The 13393-nt window shown below is 42.3% G+C and overlaps 1 protein-coding gene across 3 annotated transcripts in view; it reads right to left on the bottom strand.

Annotated features, from left to right (window-relative positions):
* Window positions 1-13393, bottom strand: part of LOC130181300 (phosphofurin acidic cluster sorting protein 2-like) — a 49580-nt gene that overhangs the window by 3504 nt on the left and 32683 nt on the right. The window contains exons 6-23 of one of the 3 annotated variants that reach the window (XM_056395369.1): window positions 12069-12160; window positions 11730-11810; window positions 11302-11361; window positions 9785-9936; window positions 9506-9599; window positions 8299-8382; window positions 7523-7650; window positions 7250-7382; window positions 7039-7143; window positions 6653-6759; window positions 5565-5719; window positions 5354-5464; window positions 3995-4097; window positions 3309-3341; window positions 1418-1460; window positions 1267-1309; window positions 873-1011; window positions 541-764 (exon numbers count right to left, since the gene is read on the bottom strand). In XM_056395369.1, the coding sequence (XP_056251344.1) occupies window positions 541-764; window positions 873-1011; window positions 1267-1309; window positions 1418-1460; window positions 3309-3341; window positions 3995-4097; window positions 5354-5464; window positions 5565-5719; window positions 6653-6759; window positions 7039-7143; window positions 7250-7382; window positions 7523-7650; window positions 8299-8382; window positions 9506-9599; window positions 9785-9936; window positions 11302-11361; window positions 11730-11810; window positions 12069-12160 (1887 nt within the window). Of the gene's footprint in view, window positions 1-540; window positions 1012-1266; window positions 1310-1417; window positions 1461-3308; window positions 3342-3994; window positions 4098-5353; window positions 5465-5564; window positions 5720-6652; window positions 6760-7038; window positions 7144-7249; window positions 7383-7522; window positions 7651-8298; window positions 8383-9505; window positions 9600-9784; window positions 9937-11301; window positions 11362-11729; window positions 11811-12068; window positions 12161-13393 lie in introns of all 3 variants that reach the window. The other 2 variants (XM_056395368.1, XM_056395370.1) reach the window with 2 other exon arrangements.

The raw sequence follows: 13393 nt of genomic DNA, 5'->3' as shown, positions 1-13393 counted from the left end.
TGAAATAAGAACAAATATCTGGGGGAGAGGCGTTAGAAAGAAGTGCATTTACCTGGCCTGTATCCTGCTCCTCATCTCTGATTGAGGCTAATGGCTCTAGGCTACATAAGCTGCTACTAGCATAAGAAATCCAAATTGCAGACTGAACTGCTGGCTACCATGTTGCATTGTGGGCATTATAGACACCAGGTTTTGACAGAAGACAAATTTGTGGAATGAAAATGATATTTCTTTTTCTGCTGCGTCAATTTTTATCCTTTTTTTAAACTGTGCGTAAACAGGGTAAACAGAGTACTCTTGTAACTTTTCCCATTATAAACAAATATAACTTTTCCCAGCTCATCTCTCTTGCATGGACTATTTAGTTACAAAGTTTTGTTACATTTTGTGGGCACTAAGGCTAAAAAAAGAAATCACAAATGTGATGCAGCTAAATATCAAAAATGTTCATATTGCGCTTGTATGACAATCAATTACTAGGTACAATGTTTTCACTTTTTATTTCATTTTGCATGTGCGAGTCATATTTTCCAAGCATACCTTTCTTATTCTTCTCCTTGGTAACAACAGTCATGGCCATGCTGGGCGGAGGGGTGAGTTCCCCTCCACAGGGGAGACGGCTAACTTGCAGCGAACGGAAATTACTCTTCAGGGTGTTCTTCAGTCCCACGTCTCTCTTCTCCCCCTCTTTCTTCTTCTCTGGGCCTTGCCACGTCCAGTAGTCCACCTGGAGCCCCATCACCTCGTTGCCCGAACATGGAGAACTGACAAAAGGAAAAAGCAAAATCAGAAACACTACAGAGCAAGTTGGTTTTTTTTGTGTGTCAGGATGTGTTTGTATTTGTTGATAAGTGATGTGAATCTTGTCGTACCCAGCTCCAGACAGGGCGGTGGACACAGAGGGAGACTGTGGTGGAGTGCCCCCAATCTCCTTCCCATACGGACCAGCCGATGGGGGCGTTGGGGAGGACAGGATGCTTGTGTTGCCCCCCATCGCATCATCTGAGTCCACTGCAAATTGGTAGAAAAATAATCTCATGCAAAAAGCTTCAAAGTGAAACTAAACACTGTAAGAATACAGAATACTGTCGTCATAATCATACAACTGAAGTAAATATATGAAGTGATATTACAGTTATTTTAGGGTTATTTTTTTCCTTACTCATCTGAATTTGAATCCAGTCCATCTAACACAGAAATGACAATAAAATGCTGAACATACAAACCTCTCAAAATGCCACCACACCTTTTAAAATCCCCTCTTACCTGAGGTCGAGAGGCTTTGCTCCACAATTCCAACTTTCACAACCTGTAGTAATAAAAAAAAGCTTTCAAGGTTTGTAAAACAAATTAAACACAGAAAGAACAAACTAGCAATTCTGTCTGCCACTTTTGCATTGCAAAGACAAATTCTTACCCCAATAAATGGCACAAATTTCTGACAGGAGTCCTCATCAGGGCTGTAAAGAGAGAATGAATAGGATGTGAGTGAGACCAGAGTGTGAGGCTGAACACTTCAACACTCCAAAAAGGTAGACATGAATACTCAATGGTCCTGGAGGGAGGATTGCTGTGGTATGACCTGCACCATGTACCATCGCAGAGGAAATGGCACATGACTGGCTTGGGTGGAATGGGGTTATTTTGGGGTCACATTACAATGAGATGAATGAGAGGACTGCTCCTTACAACCAAAAGATGAAGGGTCTTTCCTATCAGCCAGTGCTGGGATAAGCTAATTAGCTAAGCTAATTTTATGCATGGGTTTTACAGTGATAGTTTGGGCCCAGCCATAGTAACCATGCAGCCTCTTTATCCTACTATTTTTGTGACATCACCATCACCATGACCTTTGACCACCAAAATCTAATCAGTTCATCCCTGAATATAAGTGAATGTTTGTACCAAATTTTAAGAAATTCCCCCAAGGCATTGCAGAGATATCACGTTAACAAGGCCAAAACTGTGTTTTGTGAGGTCACCATGACCTTTGACCTTTAAGAACCAAAATCTTAAGTGAATGTTTGTGCCAAATTTGAAAACATTCAATCAAGGTGTTACTGAGATATGGTGTTCACAAGAATGGGACAGACAAACGATCTGTAGCTGTATTCTGATTGATTAGTTGATTTGTAGCCTTATTGTGATTGGTTGATTTGTAGCTACATTCTGATTGATCAGTTTGTGGCTGTGTTCTGATTGGTTGATAGGTTGATTTGTAGCTGTGTTCTGATTGGTCGGTTTGTAACCTTAGGTTGATTTGTAGCAATTTGTATCAACCAATCAGAACACTAACTGTCACTGTGACCTTGACCTTTGACCTTTAACCACCAAAATCTAATCAGATCATTCTTGAGTCCAGGTGAACCTTCTGTACCTGTACTTTCTGTTACTGAGATATTGCGTTCACAAGGCTAAAACCGAGTTATGTGACGTCACTGTGACCTTGACCTTTGACCACCGAAATCTAATGAGTTCATCCTTGAGTCCAAGTGAATGTTTGCACCAAATTTGAAGAAATTCCTTCACGGCCTCACTGAGATATGGCGTTCACGAGAATGGGACTGACTGACAGACAGACAACACGGCCCTGGCTGTCGCTGGCGCAGAGGCATAAAAATGCACCAAAGGACCTGGCAGGGAAAGAGCTGAGAAAGTGTCATCTTTCTGCAAATGACCTCTAACACGCTGCAACCAACACTGCAGCTCCTAACCTAGTCGGTGATTCTCTCGGTGATCCTGCAAAATAGACTGCCCCCCACAGCAAACTACAGAAGGATGAGGAAACCTTCTGGCTCTTGTTCCAGTGCAGATACAGAACAGCAGTCCCCAGCAATTTTACCACCATGGTCTTCATTGCAGTATTATATAATTATATTTCAGTGATGTTCCATTTTGCAAGGTAAAGATTTTGCATAGCTGAAGAAAACACTGGTCGGTAATAAATTACTAACTATGAGTGTCAAAACCTTCCTAGGTTCTAAGTAACAATTCACTAGTGGGTCATTCTAAGTGACATTGATTATGACACTGATATTGCTGGATGTATGAGCCAGAAAACCATTCCACTTCAAATACTTGGATTGTTTTAAAGGTTGTTAGGCAAATCTTCACAGCAACAACACAGAGGACAAAGTAAGAATCAAAGTCACACCAAACCAAAGACACAAGTCAGGACAGGAGTGCAAAGTGAAGTTACAGTGAGTATCGAGTGTGGAAAGGGAAATGTTAGACACAGCAAGGAGGTCAAGCCAAATGGAGGAGAGAAAATAAGAAGGGCAAAACAAACCAAGAGTCGAATTAGATACCTGATGTAAAAATCAAAATACAAACTCCTTTTCCTTGAATGCAAATCAAAGGGGAGAGGGGGAAGAAGGAATGCGACAGTGTTAAAACTGCGAGTTGAATTTTGTACCTTCTGACCAGTAGGAAACCACTGTTACAAAGAGGGGAGGTTTGGTCAAACCTCAGAAAGAAAACAAGCAAATGCAAACAGAAATGCAACAGATTGTCTGCTGAGTGCGTCTGTGTCTGAGACGACAGGGTCTATGTGTCAAAACAGGCTTTCCCTGATCTGAATTTAATAATCAAGCATGAATGTTTTTATCAGACAGTGAATTTGAAAAGGACCAGAACCTGCATCGTTTATTTCGGAATAAAAAAATGTAACCTATTTAATGAAAACAACTTGTATGTGTGTGTGTGTGTGTGCCTGTAGATGCATGCTTGCATGCATATGCATTTAAATATCTTCCTCATGCAGTTTAGCTGATATTCACTTGAGGCGTTGAAGTCCTAATGATGGGCTGATCAGCTGTAGCCATATTTGTTCTAGGACTAATTTTCAATAAGAGAAAATAAAGGAACATTAACATCAGTACACCAAGTTAGAAATCATTCCAACAGAGACATGCATAGAGCACAAAAAGCAGAAAAACATACATGCAAACAGATGCAGTACATTAGTTTGCTCAAATAATCAAAGTTACTTCACCTCTTCTGTTTGTAGGTGAGCATGGCTTCTGAGATGGGGAACTGGTGGGACACGTTGGCACCGGCCAGATACTGAACGACTCGTCCTGCTACATCTATGTTATCTGCAGGGAGAAGAGAGACAGACTGTTAACAACATTCCTCTTTTCCATGTCTGACTAACGAGCTTCAAGACAACTGATGCAAATGCTAATTTTCACATACAGCAGATCGCTAGAAGACTATGCATTAATCATTTACATTTCACGGAATTAAGGAGACGAGTGTGCTGAGTGTACAATGCAATGAATTGTGGGTGAAGTCAGCCATACGACATACAAGATAAATTGTGTGTCACACAGAAGGCCTGTGGGGCACATGCAGCCTGGCATACATTTATGACAACTTGAAATGTGGAATGAGGCTGATTTTTAATGTCAATTTATTTTTGACCTATTGCCTCTCTGTAGTTTTAACCAACTCGCCTTGTGAAAGGAAGCACCCACAGCCATTTCTATCAAATCCTGCTTTTTAGACTGAGGTGACAGTTAATGTCAAGGAAATGAGAATTAATGGGGAATAAATGGAGAAGCAAGCAGTTTTTTTACATCTTTGATTTTTTTTCTTGCAGCCCCTTCTGAGATGATTCAACATAGTGTGTAAGACTATGACTCTTGCACCTATGGGGAATAAATTAAATGAATTAATGGGGTGGGGATGGGTGAAGAATATCAGGTACGTTTGGGCAGAACAAGTGAGAATTGAGGAACCGGATGGGAATAGAAGCTTAAACATGGATATGTGTTAGCCAATAATTGTACAAGTGCAAGTGGGTGTAAAATAAATTAACAGAAAAAGAACTTTAATTCCACAAAATAGTCCTAAAATAATCAGATAAATAATGCAAATGTCTTCATTTCAGATACTTGGATTAATCCTAGAATATATTTACTGGTATTTTTTTTTTTTTTTTTTATGGCAAATGGCTATAAGCTTTAACACTGAAACCAAAATAGACATGAGGAAAGTAAAAAAAAAAAAACACTAGATCTATTATCTCATGTTGATGTACATTTTTGAACAAGAAATGTCTTTGTTTTCAATATTACAATAAATTTTGACAACCTTAAATATCAGAGTCACAGTTCTCACAATCTGATGGTGCTCTTAGGCAGCAGGGCGGAGGAGTAGGGTCATGATGTAGAGCTTTTTGCTACACTAAAGCAGACTGTAGCTGTCTTTTGCAATTGGAAGAAATCTCTTCGTCCCATCCATCAGCCCCTGACCCACGCTCTGACCCCATTTCTTTCCCTTTCAAGTTGGTTGAACATTAGACACACAGACTTTCTTTGCAGCCAGACATCAGAGCTATGCACCCTACCTGAGGCGGGCCGTTCTGTCCTGCAGAACAGCTCCCTCCATGCAGTGTCCATAAAGATGTTGTTGAACTTGCTGTCAAAGGAGGCCACATACTTTGCCAGGGGATGAGAACCTGTGCAGAGCAAATGTTTATGTATACAATGAAGCTGAAAATATGGAGCCTCATAGGCTGATATATCCTATGAGGTTTGTACAAATCCTGGCTGATTTACCTATGGGAATCACCAGGAAGCGTATGTAACTGAGCCAGTCAGGTGTCTTGTTGGCCAGCTGCTCCACAAAGAACCTCAGGATGGTGCTGAGGTAACTCTGGTCACCTGCCACTGCCACCTTCATCGTCGGCGGTGTCTGTGCATTGCAGTTACAGCTGCAAGGGTTAAAATAAGGAGAGATGGAATGAGTAACTAAGAGAAAGAGAGAGATCCAAATCATTAAATATGTGGGTCAGAGAGGGTGCATGGGATAAAGTATGAGTGTATGAAAGAAAGATTTATATTTCAACAGGGTTTTTCCTGCTTTAAAATCTGTTTCACCTTTTTTGAGAGCCAAATTATGTTGTATGTTATCATTTTTAATACTTGGTACTTGCAAGTATCTGCGAGGCTCCTCAAATTAAACCAAATATTGCAACAGCTTTAGGGACTTCGCAGCCAAATGCTTCAGGATTTGAGATATTAAAAGGTTGTCCAATAGCAGAACGAGACCTTAATATATGTGGCTTTAAAAAGTTCTGTTTCGCTCAGTGATAACATTAGAGGAAAAACCCAGCAGCCAGCTAAAGCAGCGACAGCACTGAGCGAGCATGTTAACATCAGAAATGTGCATGGCTCTACATGACATGGCCCCAGCTGGAGTAAACAGGTTGACTGAGGAGCAGGTGTGGAAAAAGTTGAAAAGTTGCAGTTCAGATGGATTAAAGAGAAAATGGGTTTAACAGAAGCAGCATAGCAGACTGAGACAGCCTCGTCTCCCACTGACACGACTTCCTGAGGAGAAGGCAGCCGAACAGATGGATCCAAGAAAGAGGGAAGAACGCTGAACTTCAGCTTTTCACAAGAAAACAGACGCATTTTTGATAGAATGGGTTCACAGACAGAGAGCACTTCAGCAGCGTGAGCGATGGCGTCCCGGAATTCTCTGGCGGCGAGCCTCTACAAACATACATAGTTTGGCAAGGACTACTCCAAAATAACAACCAGCAAGATCACACTTTCTTGAATGACTTGTGTCATTCAACCAATGCGTGTGTATGTATGTATGTATGTATGTATGTATGTATGTATGTATGTATGCGACTCACAATCTCTGGATGCGAGTAACGATGGTGTTGAAGGCAGCCTGAACATCGGCAGCAGAGCAGGTGGACACAATGGGCTGGGCCTGTTCATGGAGCAACTCGGCTACATACTGCACAGAAATACACACATGAGAGGGACACGATGAGTTAATGGACATACAAGAGGCAGGGTTGATTGGGTTGGAAAGAAAGCAGGGAAAACATGCTACTGGGCTACACAGAGTGTAAACCCTCTTAACAATATTTTTTTGTATTTCTGTCTTTTTGCAATAAATGCTTGTAGCATGGCTAACATGCAAGCCCTATCCTGCATGACCAAGTGTTTCTACTGCATATACGAAGAAATGAAGGTAAGGGAGTTCATGACTGACGTATAGAAAAGCACACACCTGTCCTTGCCATTCCATGGTGTTGATGAGGATGATGCTCTCTGGTAGGCGTTCGTCAGAGATGAGGATCTGGTTCAGTTGGTCATACACAGACTTCCTGGGAACCTTTGAGACAAATGAGAAGCAGAGAGTCTGAGACTGACACACAGGACAAAAAACATCTGTAAAGAACACATCTGCAGCTTTATATTACATCTGTGTTGTTGTTTACCTGTGCTATGAGTCGTGAGTCTGGGGAGCACTCGCTCTCCATGCTGCTGGTCCTGTCGCTTTGGGCCTTGGAGTTCTGTCTGTCTTTCATGGAGGTGCTGCGAGGACGCCTCTGCAGCTTGTTCTCCACTTTACTGAGGAGGAGACATGACAAGGAGCTCAAAATACATGACAGACTTAGAAGTTAACAAAACATTTCAAACCCATGCACATACATTGTAACATAACACTACTTTGTGTCTACGTTTCCAGATGTAGCGGTGAGCGGTTTTACCTGGGAGACATGTGGTTTTGGGACTCTGTCTTGCAGAGCTTGCCAACAGTGCTTGTCATCCGTTCAGTGTTGACATCCCAGTTGCTCACCTCCCCCGGCCCTGGCCCATTGTCATCAGTCTCTGGCTCCTGAACCAAAAGGGGGGAGCAAACAGCAAACATGAGCCAAAAGGACTGTAAGAGGACAATGCTGGTGTTAATCATACAACACAGACAGTCATGTCCATTTCATCTACACCAGTTTCTTTCTCAGGCTGCAGGTACATTCTGTATTCTTTGTGTTTTCGTGTGTGGTGCATCTGCAGCCAGCATTTTAAGGACAAGAGTTGAAAGAGTGGAGGCACTGAGGCATCCTAGGTGTTGAGGTCAGAGATAATGATGTGATCCTGCAGCTCAGATATTCAGTTTGAACTGGGTTAGTGGAGCAGTGAGACGAACCGGCTGCCCGCTGCTCAGAGGGGGGCCGGGGTTAGATGAACAAGGTTAGACCGACCTGACAGCACAAAGACAACAAATAACACAAACACCTCTCTTTCGATCCTCATCAGTCGAGACTCATCCAGCATGGGGCTGCCTTCTCTGCTCTACTGATCCATAATGGATGACTGTGCTGTATGGTTTGCCTGCCCTTGCACACTCCCTTTTCTTGGAAAACAACTAAGACCCATGGGAGGAAAGGGCACTCAAGTGGAGAGGGAGAAGAAAAACCTGAGAAAGGAATGCTCAGGGGGGATTTAGTGAAAGAAAAAAAACTACCGCTGTCCCAAAAAAACATACCCCAACAGTTGTATCTGTGATGCTGTCATCTTGATATCGGGCCCCTTGCACTTTACATCTGTCCACGGTCAGAAAGTCTCCACTCTGCAGGGTAAACACACACACACACACACACACACACACACACACACACACACACACACACACACACAGACACACACACACCCCCACACACACACACACACAGGCACAGGCACAGGCACACACACACACAAACATTTTAACAATGAAGGTCACTTCTCTGGTTAATATAAATGACAAAAATCACAAAGCTCCAAATGGGAGCGCTCCATCTGCTGCTGTCAAGATTGACCACTCTTAGGATCTTTAACTGAGCAATTTCACAGGGGTGCCGCCACACCGCCGAGTTCGGTGACAGTGACAGAGCTGGCGAGTATAAATATCTCTAAAAGCTTCTATAGGTTTCACTCCAGCTGTGTGCTAATATATAAATCCCAAAAGCATTACTGACACATTTGTGCTCTCAAATTTACGCGACTCGATGTGTTTAAGTGCATCTTCTAACATCTAGTTGAATTCATTTCAATATTAGATCAAAGACTTTCCATTTTGCCTCCAAGACATGTTTATGAAGTTCAACTGGAGACATTTATTGAGCGAAATGGAGGGCTATAGCAGTCTGAAATGCTCCAGGCGGTTTTATTACGGGCTAAAATGGATTCCCAGATATTTATAAACAGCACTCCCTCTCTCACCATCAGACTCAACATGTCTCTCTCTCTCTGCCCTCGCTGTTTCCAATGGCCCATAAATCTCTGAGTAGGAGTTAAGGGATTGTTACATCCAATCGTCTTGTTGAGCATTGGGAGCATAGTTGTGTCTGTATGTGTGTTGATGGTGGTGGAGGGGTCATTCAGTGTCAGTCTCTATAAATACTGGAGGGCTATAGGGGTGAACGGGGTAAGGACCACAGGCCCCGTCCTATTTTACATGGGTGGGAGTTGGTGGGCTGCATAGCGCTCATGCTCAGAATATCTTGACTGTAGTATCATGGTCCTTGGGAATCCCTGAGCCACAATAAGCACAGACGGCTGCCAGACATTTAAACACTGCCCAGGGGCAATTCCTTTACATAACACTGTTCACAGAAAGAACCTCCCCTGCAATCAAGAAGCGGAACTTTACGGGTAAACAGTGGGGCTGAAAGGCATCACAGGGGTAACAGAGTGCCTGGTGATCGACTTACAGGACATGACAGCTCTCTCTGCTGGCTTTTTTGGCTGTGTATGCTTCCAATTTCCGTCTGGGAGCTGGAGTGGGACATCCCTTCAAAGAACGGCCTGAAAACAGAAACAAAAATTTGAATATGAGAAAGTACTTTCATGGCAGTTCCATTTGAAGGGTGAGTTACAATTTATTGGGGGGTGACTTCTTCAATACTTCCCCACAAATCTTATTTTAAATTTCACACTAAAACCATGTACAGGTTGTGAAAAGAAATAATTCAGGTTAAGTAAAGACATACTTGAGTTTTGGCTTGGGTGTGCTCAGGACGCTCTCATTGTCCTCCATCTCTGGCCCACTGTCACTCTGGTTGTATACCTCCAGACTGTCGTAGAGTAAGTCCAGATCCTCCTCCACCTCTTGGGTCTGGTCTACTGGGTCAGAGTCCAGGACCTGCCACACAGGATAGACACATCATCAACACATCAGCGCACTGTAATCAGCAGCTTGTAATTATGGCCATGGATTAAATAAGTGAAGGGAGTGACTGGTGCTGTGCATTAGCTAATCACTTTCACAGCTGGACTAATGGAGCTTAAAGAATTAATAAAATTAGAAAATTTATGCTATAAATACATCCCTGCCTTGGTCCTAAGCAGGCCAATTAAAAGGTAAGTGAGTGCTAGAGAAGAGCTAAGGTGCTAAGCCTTGATCTGCCAGCTGCACAGTGGGGATGTATATCATAGGTTCTGCACACAGCCAGGCTTGTGGACTAATCAGGTGATTAATGCCACTCCATAAGTGCAGGAGCTGGCAGGGAGCAGATAAACACAGTCTGTCCCCTCTCCTCCTCCTGGCTATGTATTTATAGAGCTGTATCCCTGCACACTGCCCAGCCACAAGGAAGGGATTAGAGACAGGGAACGTGATAAAAGATCATCCGGCCACCTGGAGCTTCCAGAACCATCCAGCAAAGCACAACCCAGGCATCACTAGGTTAAATCACTTACACAGGTCTCTTGGTGCTGATTGTTTTAGGTAAATATAAATCTAAAGGGGTGAGTGAAAAGGTAGAGCAAATCCCCATTCTGTCTGAAAATCTACACAGTTAAAAATAATCTTTGCTGATGTGATCGAAGGAGTGTTTTTGACATCAGAAAGAAGAGGAGGGAGAAACAGTAACTCCTCTAGATTTCACAGTTCAGTGGTAATTATTATCTTTATAATGGCGCAACACAGATTATGTTCTAATGGACATCTCAGAGTTGTTGCACACAAATGGTCGGCATCCTGCTTATGACCTGATTACAAGCTTTTATGTAGAATCCAGAAACATTTATTCACATAGCCTCAAGAACAACACAAGCCTAAATAGGAGAAGCATATGAGCCTACATTTATCATTAGATTAAACAGTAGAGAATAAGGCCGCTAATGGATTCTGCATATGAATCGCAACTAATGGCAATGTATGAATCATACATCCATGAGCACAGAGGTAATGCAGCCTAGGATTATAATGATGCTTGTATCTCTGTTGTGGCAGTGATTTTTTCACAGGCACTTGTCCTCCAGTCAGGAGCACATTAGCACTGATGTAGCAATATGCTGTTTAGACGGTCAATTCTGAGATTATTTTCTCCTGCCTTGAGGGCAATTTAATAACTGATATGTTTCACAGCTACTAAAGGCTCCAACAAGAGGACAGAGAAATTCCAGGCGGGTACACTACATTTTACCTCATTGTTTACTCTGACATTGAACATAGATCTCCTGGGTGTCAATCAAAACAGAGGCAATTATCCTTTTTGCAACTCACCTCATCTGTCACCTTGAACCTCTTTAGTAAGGCCACAAACTTCTGCTTGAAGTTAGGTTGCTGTAACAGGAAAAAACAAAACAAAAACAAAAACATGAAATTATGACAAAAAGAATCCCTTGACAGGAAATAGCTGTCATGATTAAAGCATGACAGCTGGGCTCAGGCTTATCACTTCTCCCAGTTACTGTCTGCTGGATTACTCATTCACAGCCACTCTATGTAAAGACCATTATAATCAGTCCAGTGAACCCACAGTGTTCATTTACATGCTCATCCACATCGTCCTAATGGCTTCAAGAAATGGAACACAATGTACTTTCTCTTAAAAGCTTGTACTACAGCAAACACAGGTCTCTTGAGTTATTCTCATAGTCAATGATTGGCGAGCATAAAAGCCCATGTGCCAGACAAAGGAGGCAACTAACCCTGGTCATTGAGGTGGTTCGGATCATTTTCCTCCGTGCCTTCTTGGGCTTCCTGACCTCATCATCTTCATCATAAAGATCCTGAAAAACAGAGAGGGCGGATGAAATATGTGAAATCTCTTTGTCAAAGTGACCCTGCATTTCTAAATGTATGCAAGAAAACATATAAAAAATTCCAAAAAAGGCAACTGCTTCTGACAAAATCTGCAGATCAGATTTCTTCATTACTAGCAGAACTATGCAACAGCACGTACTGTATGGCAAGAAGACGCTTAAGCTATATGACATTTCACTGGGTGTTGAAGATTTGTGTACACTTGAGTATTTTCTGACACTGACCTGGCCATGAACTGCGTCATCACTGGCTTCCTGCTCTGACGAGTAGCTGTCATCGTCCTCCTCAGAATAATTATCCATGTCTGGGGAGCGGTCTGAAGTAGGAGAGCACAGAAACACACAGAAAAACATTTCAATATAGGGATAAACCTCTAGCAATATATATTAGGCAGCACTACACCCAGATTACATACAGATTGCAAATTTCCCACAGACACATCTTTTTAAACAGAGCGAAACTCAATATGAAATCTTGAATCCTTCGGTAAATGTTGTTCTTGCACTGTCACTGAAAGGCAGAAGGTGTTAAATATGTAAAACAGTACAATTGTATTATAATGTAAATGATGCCTTCAATGTACTGTGTAATTTTCCCAGATATCAGGGTGAGCTCAAAGATCATCCTCTATCTTGTGTGGATAAAGTTGCTTAATTTCCGGTCCCATTCTACTCAGTTCATCAGTAATGACTTGTTTTGATGACTTCGCCAGAATAATGAACAAAATACATAATCATACAAAACATTTTCTAAGCATATAATTATAGGCTGAATTTGATTGCTGAAATGGAATGAAACTCTTATTATATGCAAATTAGACTGTAGAGCCCTTTTCATGATCCATGCCTAATATTCTGATTAAAATTTAATGACATTTCAGTGGTTGAAACATTTTACTGTGCTTCTTTTGTTTAATGACAGATTTTATTGGTTTGAACGGCCACATTCCTGAGGAGGTCGATTTTACTGCATGTTTGACAGCTGAGGACAAATCAAGTGATGGAAGATCTTTTTTTCTTAACGGCTAATTCAGACTTCCTTTTGCCTGTGAAACATCCTGTTCTATGTTCCTAGAAGGAATGGATGTTATTAAGGATCACTGCACAGAGCAGAAAGATAAACATCTTTCCTTCCCTCAGAGTGACACTAGTTTAATACTTGGTGCATGAGCTCATCTGTTATGTTTGAGCAGCCTCCTTAATAACATCCAGAACAGCAAGGGATCAGCATAGCAGGATGAAGGGGTGGAGTCCAAGCAGACCCCAATACCCCCCCCACTCCATCCCACCCCCCAGAATTAAAGCAGTGTAAGGTAATAGGCCCTACATCTGTTCAACTCTCGAATCAACATTACAACCATAGCTGAAGAGAATAACGGTCCACGGTTGGGAAATAAAAGCAATGTGGAAGGAGGGAAGAGAGAGGCCTGGGCAGGGGGGGCTGGCTCCAGGGCGACGGCTGAAATTACAGACAGGATTTTGACGGAAGGCAGCATGGGTACATGCCTGTCTAACAGACCCACATAGGGGGACGGGAGATGGCTGTGCCC

This window comes from Seriola aureovittata, chromosome 14, assembly GCF_021018895.1.
Source record: "Seriola aureovittata isolate HTS-2021-v1 ecotype China chromosome 14, ASM2101889v1, whole genome shotgun sequence".
NCBI lineage: Eukaryota > Metazoa > Chordata > Actinopteri > Carangiformes > Carangidae > Seriola > Seriola aureovittata.
The sequence above is the reverse complement of the archived record's forward strand: the minus strand, read 5'-3'. Positions and strand labels throughout refer to the sequence as shown.